Source organism: Heterocephalus glaber, unplaced genomic scaffold, assembly GCF_053883595.1.
Source record: "Heterocephalus glaber isolate CG9 unplaced genomic scaffold, H.glaber_assembly_v1.0 deba00001504, whole genome shotgun sequence".
NCBI lineage: Eukaryota > Metazoa > Chordata > Mammalia > Rodentia > Bathyergidae > Heterocephalus > Heterocephalus glaber.
The window spans coordinates 18,993,986-19,017,099 of NW_028258324.1; the positions used below are offsets into that span (position 1 = coordinate 18,993,986).

Genomic DNA, 23,114 nt, shown 5'->3' on the forward strand with positions numbered 1-23,114 from the left:
AGAAAAATATAATTTAACAGAATAATTATAAATTAGTAGCAGACTTTCTGCCATGATCTGATAACTATGAGAAGTTCTGCCAAATTTCATACTTTCATCATGTGTTTCCTGAAAAACTACTCATTTAGATTACTAAAAAAAAATTGTTACTTGCTGGGCTAGTGATGCAGCCCAGTGGTAGAGTGCTTGCAAGGCCCTGGTTTGATTGGTAGCACCACAAAACAAGACAACAACAAAAATGTGACTTTCTCCAGAGGATAGTACCACCTAGTCTAACTAGTGATAAGAAACCAACAACAATAAAGAAAAAAAGGCTAAGCATATAGTTCCAGAGAACTAGAAAGATCTAAATTTTTGTCAGTTTTCTGCCATTTACCTTGTAGTTATGGTCACATTTTGGTATGCCTTCGATCTAGTCTGTAAGCCATTTCATTTCTTGGCAGGAAAAGTGAAATACAGTATGCTAGATGTTGGAACTACTTTAAATGGTACTCTTAGAAAAAACACTTTCTAGAGCCGGGGATTTAGTCCAGTGGCACTGTGCCTACCTCGCAAGTGCAAGGTCCTGAGTTCGATCCCTGGTACCAAAAACAAAAAACAAACAAAAAAAACCACTTTCTACTCTGTCTTTAGCAAATAATGATTATTCAGCCTTTATTCGGATACTTGCAATGACGGTAACATCACATTGTAACAGCATTTTTACTTCTACACAGGCAATATTGAATTAATTCTATATGCTTACTTTTACTATTTCAGTGAATTAATTCTGTATTCTTGGCTTGTCAAAATTATTGTTTTTGCAGTTGACTTTCAAATACATGTTTACTTGGTAGTATTAGATTATGTTATGAGCAGTGAAATTATAAACCTTAAGCTTATGCATGTATAATGCTTTTCATGTAGTTAAATAAACTGTATGGGAAACATGAAGGCTCCTTTTCTATTAGTTTTTCTTTTGGGATTAAATATAATCTTCTCTTCTATATGACCAGTAATGCAACAAGAGGGAAAAAGGCTAATTTAAGGATTCTCTGTAATTGTTAAATAATTTCATTCATTTGAATTCTCTAGTAAATAAACAAAGTATATAAACTAACTGTTCATAAAAGGAGAAAAACAGATAAGTATATCAGTAAATATTAAAACTTACCAGTAACCAAGTGAAAGTAAATTAAAATTTCATAATAATATATTTTCACTCAAATTAGGAGTGATCATACCCAGTGCTGGTGAGTAAAGCTTTAGTATGAAATGGATGCGTCTTATGTTATTGGTTTTATATAAATTATTAAGAGGCTTTTGACATTATGTATCAAGAGCTTCAAACCTTTGTGGCTGGTAGACCTATAATTTTACTTCTTAATGGTCTATGTTAATGAGATAATCCTAAATTTGCAAAATACTGTTTTCATAAAGATATTTGCTATAGTATTTTTTTAATTAGCAAAATATCTTAAACACAGAGTCAATGACCTTTTTTATATTGCATGAAAAATTCTGTGCATGAATTTTTCTCTGCGAAGATCCTGGGCTACAGCCTTGTAAAATTACTAAAAGAGTCCTTGATCTTTGAAATATTAAGAGCCATTGTTTTTAACCACTGATGCTTAACATAGCTGTTTAGGCAAAAGATGATGTTGAAAAGGTGTTTGGTGGAGGAAAAACTAGAAGGATATACTGTACTGTAAAAAGTTATTTGGTAGAAGGAATATGGGTATTTTTATCCTTATTTCTGCTTTTCTGTATTTTTCAGATATTTTATATTGAGTGTACACTACTTTTATAATGTTAATAAAAATTACCAAAATGTGAACTTGATGAGCTTACACTGGAATCAAACAGCTCTCAGGGAAACCTCTGTGAAAAAGTGAGAAGTGTTGGAAAGAATATGCAATAGTCATAAAATAGTTAATCTTTTTATTTAACCCTGATTTTTTAACTATTAATATTTTTTCCTCATTTCATGTCATCATCAGGCCACTGGGCCTATGTAGTGGAAGGAGCTCAGGTTCCTGATTAATACAAACCTGGATTAATCATAATAATAGTAATATAGGGGCTGGGGATTTAGCTCAGTGGTTTCGCCGCCTGCTGCATGAGTGCAAGGACCCGAGTTCGAACCCTGGTACCAAAAAAAAATAATAATAATAGTAATACAAATCCACTCTATTGTGTGGCTTGGGCACATTAGCTTCTCTGAGCCTCAGTTTCTTTGTGGGGATTAATTACGCTCAGTTTTACAGGCTACTAGGGGGATTAAGTGAGATGATAAATGTAAAGTGCCTAATAGTTCCAGGACTCTTGTTAGTAGCTATGATTATTAGTGTTTTTTTGTATTTGTAATAGGAACCAGTATAGGCAATGGTTTGGAATATGTAGAGAATTGTACAACATGAAGAGTGCTTTCTTTTTCGGGTTGCTTCATTGCTTTAATGTGACAAAGTTTACCATAGAGGTGGAATTTTTAGTTTTTCTCATGTATTTGTACTCTGCCTATTTTTTTTTTAACATTTCTACTTTCCATTATATTCTTTTTCTAAAATTCTTGTTCTTTATCCTTGCCAAGCATGTTTCTATAATCTTGTAAAAACTAAATACTTTTTCCTAAGGTATTTCTCTAAATATCCTTGCTTCTTCTTTGGTAGGGAAACAGAACAAATATGAATGTTATCTATTGAGATTTTACCTGTTAGGATTATATTGCATTTATTAATTAAAGTTTTGAGGTTCTAAAAAATTCATTCCAAATAAAATGGTTTTTATATTTCTTTAAAAATTCTTAAATTCTTTTTGCCTTCCTATTTTTTCATTTCATCCTTAAGATAAATGTATTTTTTGAAATCACAAATAATAATTTTGGGACATTTATATAAATATTTTTCAGAAACTAATGGAACGAATTCAAAATCCTGAGTATTCAACAACTATGGATGTTGCACCTGTCATTTTAGCTGCTCATCGTAACAACTATGAAATTCTTACAATGCTCTTAAAACAGGATGTGTCTCTACCCAAGCCCCATGCAGTTGGCTGTGAATGCACATTGTGTTCTGCAAAAAACAAAAAGGACAGCCTCCGACATTCCAGGTTAGAAAATTAAGATTTTTGATAAATAGATTTGTGATATAGTAAGTGTATGTCAGTGATGTTAGCTTTTAAAAATTGGTATTCTCTATGCAGCTTTTAAGAAATGTGATAACAGGGGTGACGTAGGAAAACCAGATTGCTAGCTCCTTTGCTGATTAAGTTCTGAATTTTTCAGAAATGTTAATCAATGCTAAGTAATTAGGAAATGAATGAGATTCATCTCATACTCTTGGTGGATGGGGGTGCTATTTGCTTATCAGAAGCAGTTTATGAGTCCAAGAAGTTTCAAGTAGTAGAAGGAGTAGAGGTACCATTTTCTATCTTACTTATAAAGAGGTCAAAACAATGTTCTGGTCCATAGTCAGGCATGTTATCCTTTGTACCACTAGCCCACCAAACTATTTTGTTTAAATATTTGACCTATTTGATCTTCTTCTGTCCCCTCTTAGACAATATTTGTCTTTATTTTTTCTATTCATCATCTCTTCCTGTTTCCCTGCTTGAAAATGTTAAGAACAGTGTTGACATGATTGATCAAGAAAGTATCCTGTCATGTACAAGTTGAGTACAATCACAAACATGGGCATAGTGTATAAGATGTGTGGGTCTAAGATTTGAGAATCTTGATTTTTGGTACATGTCTTTGGTATGGTTTTCTCTACCAAACCTCATGTTGAAATCTGACTCCCATTGTTGCATTGTTGAGAGGTGGGGCCTTTGGAAGGTAGTTGGGTCTTGAGGCACTTTATAACAACAAATAAATGTCTTTCTCAAAGAGACTGTTTGTTCTTTTGAGCCTGGATTAGTTCTCATGGTAATGAAAGAGCCTACATCTCCCCTCTGCCTCTCTCACACGTGTGCTTTCTTCTGCATGTGCCTATTTTTGCTTCTTGCATGAGCCACAGGCAGAGCAGACACAGGCATTATGCTCTTGGACTTCTCAGAACTATTTTAAATAAATTACCCATTCTGATAAAACATGACATTAGCCTTTATATATACAGTGGTACCTTGGTTCACGAACACTTTTGTTTGCAAACAGTTTGGTTCACAAATAAAAGCACTGGCAAAATTTTTTGTTTGGAACTCTGCATTAGGTGATTAACGCAGCCACAACTATCTTTCCCACAGGAACATAACCATGGCCATCTTTTCCAGAATCGTGGAATGAATTAAGTTCTTGAACGGAGGTACCACTGTACACGTAATTAAAAATAATAAATTATAGTAATTAAGCATACCATTTATATATGCAAATAATAATTAGGGTTGATACAATATCAAAGGTAACATCTACTCTGGAAAATAGACCTAGAAGTCCCAAGCAGCCTGTTGACAAACATTTTTCAAGTTAAAATTTTTGGATAGTATATAAAATAAAACTTAAACCTCCAAACCATTCTCTCCTTTATTTTATTCACATACCCCTGATGTATTGACAGTCACAAATCCATACATTGGGAAAGCTTTCTGGGAACCAGTTTAACATTTATTTGCAGAGGTTTAACTAGAAATGTTTTGTATTTTTAGGTCTTTTTTACAAAGAGATTTATTTTTCTCTTTGGTAAGATCTGATTTATAGCTATGGCTGTATCACTTTACTTTTTAGTTTTAAAATGACTGGTTCATAAAATGACAGGGAAAATTATCTTTAAGGCTTCTTCTAGTTGTAAAATCTTTCATTAAATGTAAATATTTTTCAAATCATATGCTTCTTAAATACATATGTAGTTGAAGCAGCTGGGGGTCACAGGTTGAGGCTGGAGAACACAGTCTGGCTTGGTTTAAGGCTGGAAAATAACATGTTCTGAAAGCATTTAAAGAAATTATGGCTTAAGATCTTTAAGAATGAACAAGAATTAAAAGGTGAAGTATTTTAGGCAGAAAGTACAGCATGTAATTGTGGTTTATTTGGGAACTACAAATGGTTAGGTATATTAGCAGAAGAGTTTGAGGGAGTTTATTACTGATTCTTGAGAAAATAATTATAGCAAATGGCAAAAGGCCCTGACTAACGTAATTTCCAGGAATTGCTAAGAAGAACTGCAGAAGAAAAGAAGGCTAACAAAATGAGTAAAAAGGGAAATGGGATGATTTCTATGAAGTTGAAGTCAATGTACTAACAGAAAGTAAGATGATCTGTATTTATATAAAATATTGTTTTTAAAACTTCAGATATGATGTAGTTCCAGGTGATTATAAAATCTTGGGGTAATATTTCCAGATGTAGTAGGGAAAGATAGTAGACCACTTGAGTTTAGAAAACATTTTCAGTAATATAATTGCTATGATTTAGTTTTAGTATCCATATTTTTTAGTATGCATATTTGATATATTTTGGATTTGCAAATAACTTTAAAAGAAGATATGAAATCTTTATTATCTATTAAAGGGAGGGAAACTTAAAAAACTTGAGAAATATTGGAATTAGGATAGCAAAGTAATAGATAGCCAGTTAGTTTAATTTACAATGGGCTTTGTTCAACTTCACAGTTTTTTTTAAATAATTTTTTTAGAGTGCACAATGTATACTCAGCTTTGCCTGTATCATTACCCATTTTACTTCTGAAGGCAAGTGAATTTGTAGAACTCAGATGGGTCCCTACCAAGTAGAGTGTAGGATGTTGATATGGTGAGCTCTGAGGTGAAAGTGGTTTTAGGAATATGGATTCTTCTGGCATAGTGGCAAGAAAATAGGCTGAGAGAAAGACTGCTCGATGCCATAGTCCTTAGAGTAACAGAGATCAAGAAATGGCAAGTGATGATGATAAGCAAATACTGGAATCATTAAATGTCATGAACCTCCAAAAAAAGTGATTTGAATTTCTCTAAAAATAATGGACGAATTGTGTAAGATTTAAGTATTATGAAATTATGCTTTCCTATTTCCAGTGTCTCTAATGGAACATATTGTTTGTTCTTATAAAACCTTAAATTGATTATATGTCCATGTTGGATCATATACTCATAATTGGATTATACAGTAATTTAAATATTTTTTAAGACAAAGTAACCTTCACACATGTCTTACATATGTGGGAACTTTGCTTCCAGTGGTTTTTTGTTGTTTTTTTTTTAAAAAACTACTCAGTTACACAAGAATATATGAATAAATTCTTAAATTTTTGTAAAAATTCTTTAACGTTGAACAGAAATCTCTTGACCAATCCAAATTTTCTATAGAGCCAGTGACTAGTAGCAGTTTGTCATTCTCTCTCTGCTCCTGTGGCTAATATCCCAAATAGTTAGAAATGTGACTCTTAACTGCAGTGTTAGTCTAGAAGCCAATCTTAACAATGACTGCCATTACATGTTGGAAACTCCCTCTCCCAGTTTCCACACAGTTTCCTCTCTTCTTTTATTCAGTTATTCATCTTGTTCAATGGCTTATCAAACTATCATACTCCAGCCAAATTCAGTGTGCCAGTGCTTTTGTAAATAACATTTTATTGAAACATACCTCTATCTATTCATTTTTGCATTGTCTGTTGCTGTCATTATGGTATAACAAGAGTTGAATAGGTGCCATATAAACTGTATGGCCTTCAAAGCCTAAATTATTGAATATCTGACCCTTTACAGAAAATGTCTGCTAAGCTCTGATCTAACTATAAACTTGTCATTTTATTGATCTTTTCTAAGAAACAACATTCATTCATTCATGTTCTCTATTTTTTTTCTACGTTACTGCTTCTGCTTGGACTTTTTCTTTTTGCTGTGTGTTTGATTTAATCTTTTTTTGTCTAGCTTCTTAAATTAGAAACTTGGCTTATGTTTTTCTAGATCTTGCTTCCTTTCTGATACAAGTATGTTCATGATACTTTCTCTTTGCTATGTGATTTTTTTCTTTGACTCATGAATAATTTTTTTTAAACTATAGATTTAAATTTTAGGGCAGTTTTAACAAATTTCACAAAACAATTCAGCAGGAAGTGCAGAGTTCCCATATTGTACCCCACCCCTTTCAAGTATTACCCACCATCAACATCCCCTACTGGTGTAGGGGATATTTGGGATATTTGTAGGGGATATTTGTTACAGCAGATGAACCAACTTTGGCACAACATGATCACTCAAAGTCTGTAGTTTACATTAGGGTTTACTCTTGAGAACTTGATTGGAGGTTCTAGCAGGGGAGTGCAGCTACCCACATAACCCTGACCGAGGAAATGGTCCTCCTCTATCAGGAGTGGTCATCCTCTCCGACTCAGTGCACAGATTCAAGAGGGACACACATGGAGCGATGAGGGGGGAAGGGAACACCTAGCCAGCCAGATCAGCCGAATCAACTCTGGCGATCAGTGGGGTGATAGATGTTGCAGCAAGGTTGCCCTCACATCCCAGGGTTTAGTCTTGATGTTATGCATTCTCTTGGTTTTGGCAAATGTGTAATGATATGCATCCACCATTATAAAATCATAGAGAATAATTTCACTTCTCTAAAATTTTTATGTTATATCTGTTTTACTCTTCTATCCTCCCAAGTCCCTACCAACCACTGCTGCTGTTTTAAAAACTATTTCCATAGTTATATCGTTTCCATAATATAATTATTCCATAATATAATTAAAATCAACCAGCATGCAGGCTTTTCAGATCAGCTTTTTTCACTTAGTAATATGCATTTAAGTTTCCTTCATGTCTTTCCATGGCTTAATAGCACATTTCTTCTTAGTGCTAAATGGTTTCCTATTGTTTGGATATATTACAGTTTATCCACTTACTTATTGAAGGACATCTCCATTGCTTTTAAATATTGACACTTTTTTTTTCTCTTAAATTCTTTTATTGGTACATTTTAGGTATACAATACATTTACATTTATCATTGGGTGCTTGTACCTGTACATGATGTATCTTGGTTCTTATTTTTTCTCCATTCCCTGTGCTCCCTTCAACCCCTCCACCCTTCCCTATTTACAAAGACTTTTGTTTCCATGTTTTCATTTTCTTATAATTTCTCCATTCCCTTTTTTCCTTTCCCCTTCCTCTCCCACTTCCCCTACCCCTTTGGATCTTTTCTTCCTATTTCAAATTATTAATTATTTGTTTTAATCATTTTAATCCTTATTTACGCTTTCAGTTTCTCACACCAGAGAAACTATTTGGTATTTACACATGTGGGTCCTGTTTATTTCACTTAAGAGGATGGCCTCAATATGCATCCATTCAGCTATAAATGTCTCTAATTTCTCATTCTTTATGCCTGAGTAGTACTCCATTTTATTAAAAAAACCACATCTTTATCCATTTCCAGTTGATAGGCAATTGGGCTGTTTCCAAGCTTTAGCTATTACAAACTGTGCTGCTATGAACATGGATGCACATATATCACTGTGGTATGATTCTTTTAATTCTTTTGGGAAGATACCCAGTAGGGGAATAGCTGGGTCAAATGGGACCTCTAGCCGTAGCTCTTTGAGGTATCTCCATACTGATTTCCACAGTGGTTGCACCAGTCTGCACTCCCACCAACAATGGAGAAAGGTTCCTTTCTTCCCACACCCCTGCCAGCATTTGTTATTGGTTGATTTCTTGATATCAGCCATTCTTTCTGGGTTAAGGTGGAATCTCAGTGTTTTTTTCATCTGCATCTCTCGAATGACCAGTGATGTTGAACATTTTTTCATATGTTTATTTGCTGCTTTTATTTCTTTGTCTGAGAAATGTCTGTTCATTTCAGATGCCCATTTTTGAATTGGGTCTTTGAATTTGGGGGGGTCTGATTTTTTTTAAGTTCTTTATATATTCTAGATAGTCCTTTGCCTGAGGTACAGCTGGTAAAATTTTTTCCCACATTGTAGGTTGTCTCTTAGCTGTGTTGGTGGTTTCTCTTGGAGTGCAGAAGCTTTTTACTAAGTTGAGATCCCAGCTGTTGATTCTTTGTGCTAGTTCCCATGCTATGTGTTTTGTTCATAAAGTCTTTTCCTATACCAGGATCTTCAAGAGTTCTACCTAACTCATCTTCCAGCAAGTTTAGTGTTTCTGTCTTAATATTTAGATCTTTAATCCACTTCATTCTTAGTTTAGTGCATGGTGATAGGTATGGGCCTAGTTTTAATCTTTGAGAAGTTGAAATCCAGTTTTTCCAACACCATTTATTAAAATAGGCTATCTTCCCTCCATTGAGGATGGTTGGCTCCTTTGTCAAAGATGAGATGACTGAATGTGTCTGGAGTTGTTTCTGTATCTTCTAATCTATTCCACTGATCCTTGGGTCTGTTTCTTTGCCAGTACCATGCTGTTTTTATCACAGTAGCTTTGTAGTATAGTTTCAAGTTGGAGATTGTAATACCTCCTGCCATGTCTCTGTTGCCTAGAATTGCTTTTGCTCTTCTAGGTCTTTTCTGGTTCCAAATGAATTTTTGGATTGTTTTCTGTAGTTCTGTGAAATATATTGTTGGAATTTCAATTGGCATTGCATTAAATCTGTATAGCAGTTTTGGCCATTTTCACTATATTGGTTCTTCCTACCCAGGAATAAGGAATGTCTTTCCATTTTCTTATATCCTCTTCTATCTCTTTTTTTTCAGAGTGCTGTAATTTTCAGTGTAGAGGTCTTTTGCTTCCTTTGTTAGATTGATTCCTGGATATTTCATTTTTTTGGATGCTATTGTAAAAAGAATTGTTTTCCTAATTTCTCTCTCAGTGAGTCTGTTATTTGTGTACAAGAAGGCTATTTTTTTTTTTTTGAATGTTGACCTCGTATCCAGCTACTATACTGAATTGGTCAATTAAGTTTAGAAGTCTTCTGGCGGTGTTTTTTGGGTCTTCTATGTAAAGTTATCATATCGTCAGCAAATAATGACAATTTAACTTCTTTTTTTCCTAAAATGTTGGCACTTATGAATGGAACAGCTATGTGCGTTCATCTACAGTTTTTTTTTTGTGGACGTGTTTTATTTAGGTAGATATCAAGATCTGTGATTATTGGGTCATATAGTTTCTAAGAAACTGCTAAACTTTTCTGTAGTGGCTCTAGTATTTAGAAATCTCAGTGATGGAAGAAAGTTCCCGGTACTGTACATTCTCAATCAGCATTTAGTATTCTGGTGTTTTAGATTTTAACCATTCTATTTGGTGTGTATTTGTATCTCATTTTAATTTGTAGTTTCCTTATAATGTGTGATGTTTAACAAATTTTCACATGTTTGTTTTCCATCTGTATGTCTTTAGTGAGGTGTCTGTTTAGATCTGACTATGTGTGTTGGTGGGAGTTGTTATAGATACTGGGGATCAAACCCAGAGTCTTGCATATGGTTGGAAAGTGCTATACCACTGAGTTACATCCCCAGACCTTTTTGAATGGGTCTGTTTTTTGCTAAGTTACTCAAGCTGCTCTTGAATTTATGACCCTCCTGTTTCAACCTCCCGAGTCGCTGGGATTACAGACATGCACCACTATCCTGGGCTTTTTACCTATTACTATATTAAATCATTTATATTCTTTTGTTAAATTTTAAGAGTTCTGTGTATACTTTATAAAAAAGTCTTTTGTCAGATATACAAATATTGAAAATAATGAGTCCACCTTTATTCATGGTTTTGCTTTCCATGATTTCATTTATTTGCAGTCAACCACCATCTGAAAACATTAAATGGTGAATTACAGAAACAATTCATAAGTTTTAAATAACTTTTATTATAGTGTGTAGATATATTTTTCCATTTTTTATTGCTGTGACTCTCTTACTATGCCAAATTTATTGCAGTTATATCCCAATAAACCCACTTTAAGTTAAAAATATCATTATGTCAAAACTACGTTTAATACTTCGTACCTACCAACCGTCAAAGCTTGACCTACCCTACCTTAAACATACTTAGAAGACTCACATTAGCCTATAATGAGCAAAATAATCTAACATAAAGCATATTTTTTATGTAGAAACCATGTGATCTTGTGGCGGCCTGGTAGCTGCAACTTTCAGCTACTGCCCAGCATAGTGAGAGAGTATCATACTAATATTGTAACCCAGGAAAAAGATCAAAATTTAAAACTTGAGGTATAGTCTCTACTGATGCAATAATTTTTACACTTTGTAAGATCAAAAATATTATAAGTTGAAGATTATGACTTCAGGCATCCACATTGGTTTTAGAACTGATCCCATTTATAAGAGGGGGATAATGTATTTTCTTCCAGTCTGTGGTTTGTTTTTTCATTTTCTTGACCCATGGATTATTTCTAAGTATGTCATTTTAACTTTCAGATATTTGAACATTTTCTAGATTGCTTTCTCTTGGTAACTTTTACTTTAATTGTTGTGATTGGAAGGTATATTTTATTTTTTAATAACATTTTTATTAAGATATAACTCATAAACTATAATGTTCATATTTTTTAAGTATAAAGTTTAGTTGTAGGCTATTTACAAAGTTATGTGTTCATCACCATTATCTAATTTCAGAACATTTCTTCATTTCAAAATGAAATCCCATGTCTCTTGGGTAGTGACTCTCCCAGCTACTAGAAACCACTATACCCACTTTCTGTCTCTTTTGATGTGCCATTCTGGATATTTATCTAAGACTTCTTTCAGTAACTTATACATCATGTGTATATCTTCCATGGAGCTAGGTTCATTCAAATCTTTCCCAATTTTTAATTGATTGTCTACCTTTTCATTGATGAGTTTTAAGAATTCTTTTTATATTCTGAATATAAATGTTATCAGAAATATAATTTACAAATATTTTTCTTCCATTCTGTGAATGCCTTTTCACTTTTCTGATGGTGTACTTTGAAGACCCAAAGTACAGAGTTCAAAGAATCTACTTTTTTTTTCTTTTTTATACTTTTAGTATTATAGCTAAGAAATTATTGCTTAATTTGTAGCATATCTGATTTCATTCCTTTTTAGTGTATTAAGAGTAGATTCATGCTCTAGCATGTGATATAACATGGAGAATGTCCTATATACTCTTTTTATATTATCCTACTTTAGGGGTAAACATTCTATAAATTTCAGTTTTGTCATATTGTTTCATACTGTTGTTCAAATATTCTATATCTCTACTGGTTATTTTTTTTAGATTTATTCGATCTGAAAAGAAACCAGAGTATTTACTGGTTTTTTTTTTAATCTAGTTGTTCTATCAGTTTCTCGGAAAAGAATATTAAAATCTCTCAACTATAATTATTGAATTATCTTTCTGCTTTCAGTTTTTGCTTTGTACACATTGAGGCTCTGCTGTTAGGAGTATATTTATTTGTAATTGCTATGTTTTCCTTCTAGTATTAACTTATCCATTTTAACTCTCTTGTGGTTACTTATTACATGGTATATCTTTCTAGCCCTTTACTTTCAACTTAGCGTATTTTTTACTTAAGTGTGTTTTTTTGGACAGTTTTTGCTATTGGATCTTGTTTTCATCCACTCTGACAATTAGTTTTTACCTTTTGATTAAAACACATAGTTCCCTTACATGTAATTTCTGACATGATGAATTTGTTTTTCATTTTGCCATTTGTTTTCTATATTTCTTATGTCTTTTGTTTCTTTGTCCCTCTTTTGCTATCTTTCTGTTCAAAGAATTTAGTGTACCTTTTCATTTCCAGTATTCTTGTTTTTTTGACAATTTTAAGGTTTTTTTTCTTTTAGAGATCACAGTATGCAACTTTAATGCATTTGCAATCTATTAGTTTAAAATGGACTTAAAATATACCAAATGCTATTTATATGTATATATATATTATATCTAAATGTGTTATAAACACAATAGTGCAGTGTTGCAAGTACTACTTTAAACAATCTTATGCTTCTGAAAAGATGCAAGAAAAGAAAAATATGCAACCTTTTACATTTATCTATATAATTACTATTTCTTGTCTTCAGTCCTTCCTGTGAATCTCATTTACCATCTGCTACCATTTCCTTTCAGTCTTAGCATTTGTGATAGGGCAAGTCTACTACCTAAAAATTCTGTTAGCATTTGTTTTTTTGAGAAAATCTTTATTTTACTTTCATTTTTTGAGCTTTATTGAGATACAGTTCACACATCATACAGTTAATTCATTTAAGTTATATGGTTACTGGGCCTGGTAGTTCATGCCTGTAATCTCTATACTTTGGGAGGCTGAGTCAGGAGGATCTCAAAGTTCAAATCCCATTGGGGCAACTTAGCAAGACCCTGTCTCAAAAAAACAAAAACATGCAAACAAAAAAACTGGCTGGATCTGTAGCTCAGTCCAAAGGCCCAGGCTCAATACCCAGTACCAAAACACAATAGGATAGGATAGTTTTTGGTATATTTTAGGTGTACAAATTCATTGCCACAGTCAGAACATTATCCTTACCAAACAATCTTCATACCCCTTGTTTTTCTTTTTCTAGTACTTTAGTGGAAAGTAAGTAAATTATTTCACTCCTTCTTTTGTACTAGGGATTGAACCCAGGGTCTTTGCATTGACCCTACATCCCCAGCCCTGTTTTATTTTGAGACAGGTTCTTGCTTAGCTGCCCGGGCTAGATTTGAATTTGTAATCCTGCTGCTTTAGCCTCCCAGAGTAATGTGATTACAGGTATGTGCCACAGCACCTGGGTTCTTCTTTCTTAATACAGGCATTTACAGGTATAAATTTCCTCCTAAGCACTGCTTTTACTGAATTTTAAATACAATTTTGGATATATTATGTCTTCATTTTCATTCATCTTTTTTTAATATTAATTCCATTCCCTTCTTTCCTTTCCCCTATCCCTCCCACTTCCCCCTCCCCTTTGCCCCTTTTCTTCCTATTTCACATTATCTATTATACCTTTTAGTCCTTATTTACACTTTGTTTTCATTCATCTTAAAGTATTTTCTGATTTTCTTTTTTTTTGTTTCTTTGACCTGTTGTTTATGTAATAGTGTGTTTAATTTGTACATTTATTGGTTTCCCCTAAGTTCCTTTGTTAGTGATTTCTAATTTCATTCTGATGTGGTTGAAGAATATACTATTATTTCTATTCTTTGAGTTTTTTGAGTTTCTTTTTTTTTCCTATGGCTTAGCATATGGTCTATCCTGCAGAATGTTTCATGTGCACTAAAGAAGAATGTATAATCTGTCATTGTCAGGTAGTGCCATCATTTGGAATTTGAATATCCCTTGAAAGTCTGTTTTTAAGGCATGGGCCCCATGGTGCTTAGTTATAATTATTACTTTAACATTTGTAGTCATTTACTTAGTTTGTTATAGCATTAGCCCCACTCTTCTACTTTGTGCTGTTACTGGCAAATATATTAACCTAGATTACATTTCTGTGTGTTATAGGCCAAACATTATTGTCCATTATATTCATATTATTATATGTAATTGTTTTCAATCAGTTAAGTGACCAAAGGAGAAAATATATATTTATGGTGTCTATGATATCTTCCATGATTACATAATTACTTTTTCTGGTGTTCATGTGGATGACTTGCTCTCTGACATATGTTTTATGTTTCTTGTAAGGTGGGTCTGCTATCAACATATCTATGTTTGTTTTTTGTTTAGCTGGTGAGATTTTATATTTTTCCCTTTCCCCCTTTGTTGTTGAACATTAGCTTTGCTGAATGTAGGGCTTTTTTTTTTTTGCCTTTGAGAACTTAGAACATGGTATCCTGCTGACTTTCAAACTCATAGATTTTGGTCAAGAAGTCAGCTGTTAATATTATTTGAGTTCCCTTGTAAGTGACATGCTATTGTTTTCTTATTCCTTTTAAGTTTTTCTTTTTTTTGTTGTTTTTTTTTTGGTACCGGAGATCGAACTCGGGTCCTTGAGCTTGCGAGGCAGGCGACGGAACCACTGGGCTAAATCCCCGGCCCATTTCTCTTTGTTTTTGAGTGTCAACATTTCCACTTTTAAAAAAAATTTTGATACTGGGAATCAAACTCAGGACCTTGCACTTGCCAGGCAGGTGCGGTGCCACTGAGCTACATCCTCGGCTTTCCACTGTGATGTTTATGTTGGTGAGTTTCTGCATTCATTCTACTTACAGTTTGTTGAGATTTCTGGATATGTGGTTAGTTACTGTTTTTAAAGAAACTAGAACGTTTTTAGTGATTATTTCTTCAAATAATTTTCCTTCTACTTTTTCTTCTTTCCTTGTATTTCTATTATTTCTTGGTATGCTTAATTGGTGTCCCACATATCTCTGAGTTTTTGTTCATTTTTACTAGTTCTATGTTTTTAGCTTGCATAATTCATATTGATATATCTTCAAGTTCACTAATTCTTCTTCCAGTTTGCAGTTATCAAACCTGCTATTAGTTTTCTAGGGCTGTCATAACAAGGTACAACAGAATTTATTTTTTCACAATTCTGGGTTCTAGAAGTCAGAAATGAAGTTATTGTCAAGGTTGATTTCTTAGAGGCATGAAAGAATGATCTGTTCCAAGCCTCTTTTGGCTTGTAGATGGCCATCTTAATATTCATATCATGTTCTACCTGTTGGAGACACCAGTCATATTAGAGTTAGACCTAATGTCTTCATTTTATCTTAATTTCTTCCTTAAAATCCTATCTTCAAATAAAGTCACAGTTGAAAGTATCGGTGGGTAGGACATCAGCTTATAAATTTTGAGGGATACAGTTCAACCCATAACAAGCCTTTCTAGTAAATTTCTAATTTCAGTTATTGTATTTTTCAGTTTCATAATTTTGATTTTATTTTTCATTATTTCTTCATTGATATTCTCTATTTGATGCTGTACTATCTTCATAGCCTTGTTTATTTCTGCAATCATGCTTTGCTTTGGCACTATGAACATACTGACAGTGGTTACCTTGAAATCTCTTTCTGTTAAATCTAACATCTGGTCACTCACTGTTTCTGTTCTTCACTTTCTTTCTTCTAGAGTGTGGATTATATTTTCTTTTTTCTTCACATGTCTCTTATGTTAACAATTAAGCATTTTAGATAATATATTGTAGCAACTTTGTGTGATAGTCTCCACCCACCCCATTCTTGGGGCTTGTTATTGTTATTTTCTTGCTTATTATTTTTAGTGACTGATTGGATTATTTTTAGTATATGTGCTACCAAAGTGAGCACTCTGATTGGATTATTTATTCCGACCCCATCCCTAGTGGTAAGCCTTTGCTGTTGCTCCCTGAATAGGCATGGCTTACCTTTTTTTTTAAAATAACATATCTAGTGTTTATTTGAAAACTGGACAGTTTAGTATATTGTAAACTCTGAATACTGTTTTATTTTTCTAAGAGCTTTTCTTTGTCTTTAGTTACTTGCTTGGCCTGCAGAACCTGTCTCCTTAAAGTAGACAGTCATTGATGTCTGCTTAGTTTGTTGTTTTTATTCTTATTTTTTAGCCTTGATTCCTTAAAGTCATTTTGATGTCTATATGGGTCAGTCAGCCAGAAAGTGATTTAGACAAAAGTTGTACTGATAACACTTTGAGCCCCTAAAAGTTCTACACTATTTTAATTTCTCTGTGGGTTAGTTTGGGAATGCATTCAAACTTACAGCCATTTCTCAACACTTCTTTGGCTTTTTCTTTTTGCCAAGCAATGTGTTCTGTAATTTTCTAGTCAGCCAGGGATTTGTGGAGATCTTATCTAAATCCATCTATGCCTTTTTCTTTTCGAGAAAACATCACCCCTGTTAATTGCTTATTGGTCTGCTGTTTGCCTCAACTTGGACTTCAGCATCAGCCTTACAAAGCTGAAGAGTTTCCCTATCCATTTTTGCTAAGCCCACCCCTTTTAGCCAGTTTTCTTTTTGGGGGGGAGGCAAAGTGTACAGTTTTATTTTTTATTTTATTTATTTTATTTTAAAAATTCTTTTATTGGTACATTTTAGGTATAGATTATGTTTACATTTATCATTGGGTGCTTGTACCTGTACATGATGTATCTTAGTTCTTATTTTTTTTCCCCATTACCTGTGTGCCCTTCACCCCCTCCACCCTTCCCTATTTACATAGATTTTGTTTCCTTTTTTTTTTTTCTTTTCTCATAATTTTTCCTATCCATTCTTCCCTTTCCCCTTCCCCTCCCACTACCCCTACACCTTTGGACATTTTCCTATTTCAAATTATGAATTATTCATTTTAATCCTTATTTACACTTTCAGTTTCTCACACTAGAGGAACTATTCGGTATTTACATATGTGTGTCCTATTTATTTCACTTAAGAGTATAGCCTCAGTATGCATCCATTTAGCTATAAATGTCTCTAGTTTCTCGTTCTTGATGGCTGAGTAGTATTCCATTTTATTCAAGAAACCACATCTTCTTTATCCAGTTTCCAGTTAATGGCCACTTGGGCTGTTTCCAAGCTTTAGCTATTACAAACTGTGAGCATGGCTATAGTTTTCTACTGTCCCATGAAATGATTTTACCTTTCTGTCTCAAAGGTAGGCTCACCAGCATCAAACTGGTAAAACTACAGATCTCATTGACTAAACTGGAGTCGAGGGTGATGAATGTAGCTTTAGGCAAGGCACAGATTCCAGCCACTCCTGCCTGTAACTCTCAGTTTTTCAACAATCAGCGATGTCAAATAGAATATTTCCAGTGGCCTAAAATGGCGGATTGTTTTTGGACAACTGTCTAGTTTTATGCTTTTGTTTTGTTTGTGGAGAGATATCACTGACTTCTTCATACTATCATTACTTTTGATGGTGTTTTGAATTTCAAATGATAGAATGGTAGATTTTATAAAGTAGATGATAAATTTTGTAATCTACTGTTAGATTTTATAAACTAAGTGGCCAGACAGTGGTTGCCAAACTTTTCTTTCTATTGTTTTTGAAAGTTATTATTTCTCTACGTTTGTCATTAATCCTTTAGTATATCTAGTCTATTTGTAGATATGGTAAAATAGGTTTATATAAAAGTCTATTTTAGAAATGATCTGATAAAATTAATTTAGACATATTGATGGAAACAAAAAGACAAATTTTGTGATTATGCATATTTTTCTCAGCTTATATCTTATATATGTATGTATGTATGCATGCTTGCATGTATGTATGTGGTGCTAGGGCTTGAATCCAGGGCCTCATGCATAGTGGCCAAGTGCTCTATCATTGAGCTACATCCCAGCCCCTCCCTCCTTTTTTTTACTTTGACACAGGGCTTCGCTAATTTACCTAGGGTGGTCTTAAACTTGCAGTCCTCTTGCCTCATTCTTCCAGTAGCTGGGATTATAGGTATCCGCCACCATGCCTGGCTTTTTCTCAGCCTTTGATTGTGATGGTATAGGCAAATATCTCTGCAAAAACCCTTACTTAATACAGATAATTGTACTTATTAATTAAAGAGCTAGATCATAACTAGATTTCAACAATGTTCTTTTCTTTAAAAGCATTTTACAGAATCTTTTCACTTATCTTTTTGAAATGAGGGTCTCACTCTGTTGTCTAGGCTGGCCTTGAACTCCTGAACTAAAGCAATCCTCCTGACTCACCTCCTGAGTATCTGGGACTATAGATTACTTTGCTTCTAAATATCAGACATTAAACCTGTAAACTAAATAGGGTATATACTGTATCAGTAAATTTGACCACATATTTTAAATTTCCGTATTGAAAAAACTTAATGTAAACACAGTAAAGAAGATAAACAACAGACTGAGGAAAAGTACTTGAATGATTTTTGTCTAGACAGAAAGCTAATTTCTTTGATATATAAAGAAATCTTACAAATTAATTTTTTAAAAAATAGTCATTAGAGAAAAAAAGCCAAAGGATATGAACAAAAAAGATAAATGGGTATTAAACACAAAAGAATACTCAGGCTTCTAAAGAAATTCAGAGTAAATCAAATATAAAATTCTGTTTTCCATTAAGTTAGCAAAAATTTTAAAACTTGTTAATATCCATTATTAGTGAAGATGTGGGGCAAATGAGCTGTCCTTATTATTGCTTTGGAAGCAACAATCAGAATTTAAAATACACGTGCCATTTTGCCCAGAAATTCAAAGTATACAAAGGATATAGGAATAAAAAAAAAATTAATGCTGCATTTTTATACCCCCCAAAAAGCAATCTTAAATTTTCATTACTGGAAATCCAGTGGGCCTTCATCAAATAAAAATCATCCAGTTGTAGGAAACAATGATGTGAATCTATTCATAGCGACACATAAGTTCATGATTATTTTTTTAAAAAGCAAGTTTTTCCTCTTTGTATTATGTCTGATTATGTTTGTGTAATAGAAAGTATCAGAAAGGATATGCACAATTCTCTGCAGTGTCTTTGAAGTGTAGAGTTAGTGGGAGAAGGAGGACTGGGAATTATTATGTTCCCAAAGTACTTACTTGAAAAAAAAGTATGTATTAAATTTATAGTTTAACAACAGTATGCATTGTATAATAAAGTTATGATTACATATTATATTTATATATTATTAAATGAATTATAATGAGTTTTCTAGTTTGGTTCCTAGTTGGTTAAAATATGAAAATTTTTTAATTTACAGAGGGTCAGAGGAGTGTTTTTTATTAGCTGGAAATTATATATGAAGGGATAATTTCATTCTTAAGATTTGAAACATCTTTGAAAATCATAACCTAGCTTAATGGGTCATGTAATTGAAATATATATGCCATATTAAAGAATTTTTATTGCTAGGAAAGGAAAAATTTAATAATCATCCAAACCATATCATATAAGTATTTATCCATTATTAGCATATCTCATTTAAACTTATGTTAGTTAAGGAATAGAAGTTTAATTAGATTGAACAATATGTACTTTTGAATCTGCAAAGAGACAGTAAAATAGTTTTCTTCAAAGTAGTAGGTAGTAAGTTTTTCAATATTTGTGTCTCAGATATTTAATTTTTCAATCTTTCTCTTTGTGGAGTTTATCTTGTAATAAGCATATATATAGTTATTTACATACTTTTAAATTTTGTAAAACTTTGTAAAAATTAAAAGTTAAAACTAATTATATGTGTATATTAAAGTTTTTTTACATTATGGAATCAAATTTTATCACAGGTTTCGTCTTGATATATATCGATGTTTGGCCAGTCCAGCTCTAATAATGTTAACAGAGGAGGATCCAATTCTGAGAGCATTTGAACTTAGTGCTGATTTAAAAGAACTAAGCCTTGTGGAGGTGGAATTCAGGTGGGAATAAATGGAAACTGTAAATGATAAAATGTCTTTTAATTCAGAATCTTATTGATCTTGAATTTCTCCAAAGGCTGAATTATAATTTACATTTATTTACATTTGATCCAAGATGACTGCACCCTGTTGTCACTTATTTGGAATTTTCCTTCTCCTTCAGAGAAACAGAACCTGGTGCTATTTATGTCATTTTTTTCCAGCTGTCCTCTGTCACACTCATTAGCCAGCTTTAAATCCCTGAGGAAGCTTTAAAAGTTTTCCTTTATGGCAGGCTTATCCCTGGTGCTGTCTGAAGAAGGAGCAGTTAGGATTTCTTCCCAACTGCTGTTGCAAATTTTCTACAAGGCTCTATACCTAAACCCAGCTCCTGCTGGAGCCCTTTGTCTTATGTACCACCGACCCAGTGACTTGACAAGATCAGAAAGTTCAAAATTCCACTTATTGGAAGGGTGGTGAGAAACTTCTGAATTTTCACCTAGGCATGCTGACTCATGCCTGTAATCCTAGCACTCTGGGAGGCTGAAGCAGAAAGATCACTGGTTTGAGCCCAGCCTGGGCAACTTAATGACTTAGTGAGACCCTATCTTAAAATAAAAATTAAAAACAGGCCCTGGATTTAATCCCTATTACCAAAGGGATGAGATGGGAGGGGGGGGCAGAGAGACAGAGAGGGGGAGAGAGAGGAAGGTGGAGGGAGAGTGAGGAAAGAAAGAAAAGAAAAGAAAGCCAGCCACAGCAGCAGCAGTACATAGTGTATGTTTTTGATAGCTCTGAATTGCAGAGACATAAATAAAAGATATCTGTTTATAAGTTTTCAAGTTTAAAATTACTTTAATTTAGATACATTAAATTTACTTTAAACTTGGTATGTTACAAAGTATGTACTTTAATGAATTCATTAGACAAGGTTAAAAGGTACTTTTTTTGCTTTTATTACCACAAGGCTATTAAGTAATGTTTAGCTATGAAGCATTTCCTGTTACTGTAGTCCTATAATTTGAGTTCAGAGTTACCATATGTGTTAGTCAGGTTTCTGACGCCCTGATCAAGTACAGGAGGAAAGTTTATTTTGGCTCACAGTTTCAAAAGTTTCAGTCCATGATCAACTGGCTCCAGTGCAGAAATATTATGGTGACAGAGTGGAAAGCTACTTACCTTATGGCAGCCAGAAATCAGAAAGAGAAAATATATCCTTCAGAGTGGATAGGCTCAGTGACCCATTTCCTCCAATCTGGCGCCCCCTCCTAATAACATATTCAGCTATGAACTCATCAGTGGATTAGCCATTGATAAGGTTTAGTACCCATGATATAGACACTTTTCAAAACCTCGCCTCTGAACATGTCAGCCTTTTGGGAGACATAGTTTTTTTTGGTACCGGGGATCAAACTCAGGATCCTGCACTTGTGAGACAGGGGACAGCACCACTGAGCTAAATCTTTTGGGTGACATTTTTGATCCAAACCATAATGCCATATAAAATAGAATTCATTCTATTTTATATGGCATAAATATAATTTATTTATAAGAAATAAATATTATAGTCATAGAACAATTAATTTAGAATTGGAAGTGACCATAGAACTTCAATCCAGTGTTTTTATAGACAGAGAAAAGAGATCTATAAGGGTAGATGTTCCACTAATATCAACTATAATTAGGAACAGAGTTGAAACCAGAGGTAGAAGCAAAATTATAACTAGAACATAGGACTTCTTGCTTCTGGTCTACTATATTTCCACTTAAATGATATAGTCACTTATCTTCCAATAATCTATTAGAGATTAAGCAAATTAGATTAATAAAATATATTAATTTTACCTTTGAATCTAGTGACCTATCAAGTATTTAAAGATGAAGTACCTGTGTAATAATATACTCTTAAACCAAGAAGCACGGAATATACTTCATTTGACGAAATCCAACTACTTACTCTCAGGTTACATAGAAATACAAAGAATGAATGCCAGAAATGTTAGCCTGCAAAGAAAAGAAGTTTCGTTGGTTTTTTTTGTGGTACCGGGGATCGATATCGGGACCTTGTGCTTGTGAGGCAGGCGCCGGAACCACTGAGCTAAATCCCCAGCCCAGGAAAAGAAGTTTTTATTCTTTGAATTAGAATTTTATGGAAAACTCCACTGTATAGAAAGACTGACCAATGGAAAGCCTTCCTGTTTCTCTTTTCTTTCTCTTGGAGGAAAAGAACTAAATAAAAAATTAGTTTCTGAGTCCAGCCTCATGCCTGTAGTTGTTTCTTTCTCACCTAATTCTTATGTTGTTATTAAATTTAGACATAAATTTAATGTAATTGATACTTTACAAAAGGAATATGTACTAAAAGTTTATTTCTCACATATTGTTTTGTCTGCTGTTAATAAGCAATTCAAAGAACTTAGTAAGATTCAGAACAATAATATTCTAAAAGTTCAAGGCCAAGGATTTAGCTCAGTGGCGCCATGCCTGCCTCACAAGTGCAAGGTTCTGAGTGCAATCCCCAGTATCAAAAAAAAAAAAGTTCTTTGGTAGGTACATTTTAGTATCTCTTTCTAACTTGAATTCATTCCAATGAGCATTTTAAATATTAATAAAAATATTTTTAATATTAGAAGAGCATAAATGTAGACTGTTGAAAACTCTTCTTGCTAAAATTATTTTATAATGATTGACTAGCATTAAAATATTTATTCTATTATTTACTTGAATAATACTAAAGGAATGTAGCCAAACTTAGAGAATAAGAGCAAATGAGTTAAGTAAAGAAATGCTTGGCAAATATTATTAGAATTTCTATAAAAGTCAATATACATAAGGGATTTTGTGCTTATCTAAGATTATCAGTATGAACACAAGGAACATAATTGTGTTACAGTTTTCCTCAAAGCTGTGGAGAATTTATGCACCAGTTGCATCCTTCATCAGTAAGCAGAAAAAGACCAAATTTTGAGTAGCCCTGTC

General features: G+C 33.3%; 1 protein-coding gene across 9 annotated transcripts in view; it reads left to right on the forward strand.

The window, feature by feature from the left end:
• Positions 1–23,114, forward strand: part of Trpc1 (transient receptor potential cation channel subfamily C member 1) — a 71,957-nt gene that overhangs the window by 19,101 nt on the left and 29,742 nt on the right. For 7 of the 9 annotated variants that reach the window (XM_087186287.1, XM_087186291.1, XM_087186283.1 and 4 more), the window contains 2 exons: positions 2,888–3,090; positions 20,025–20,156. In XM_087186287.1, the coding sequence (XP_087042413.1) occupies positions 2,888–3,090; positions 20,025–20,156 (335 nt within the window). The remainder of the gene's footprint in view (positions 1–2,887; positions 3,091–20,024; positions 20,157–23,114) is intronic. The other 2 variants (XM_087186285.1, XM_087186286.1) reach the window with 1 other exon arrangement.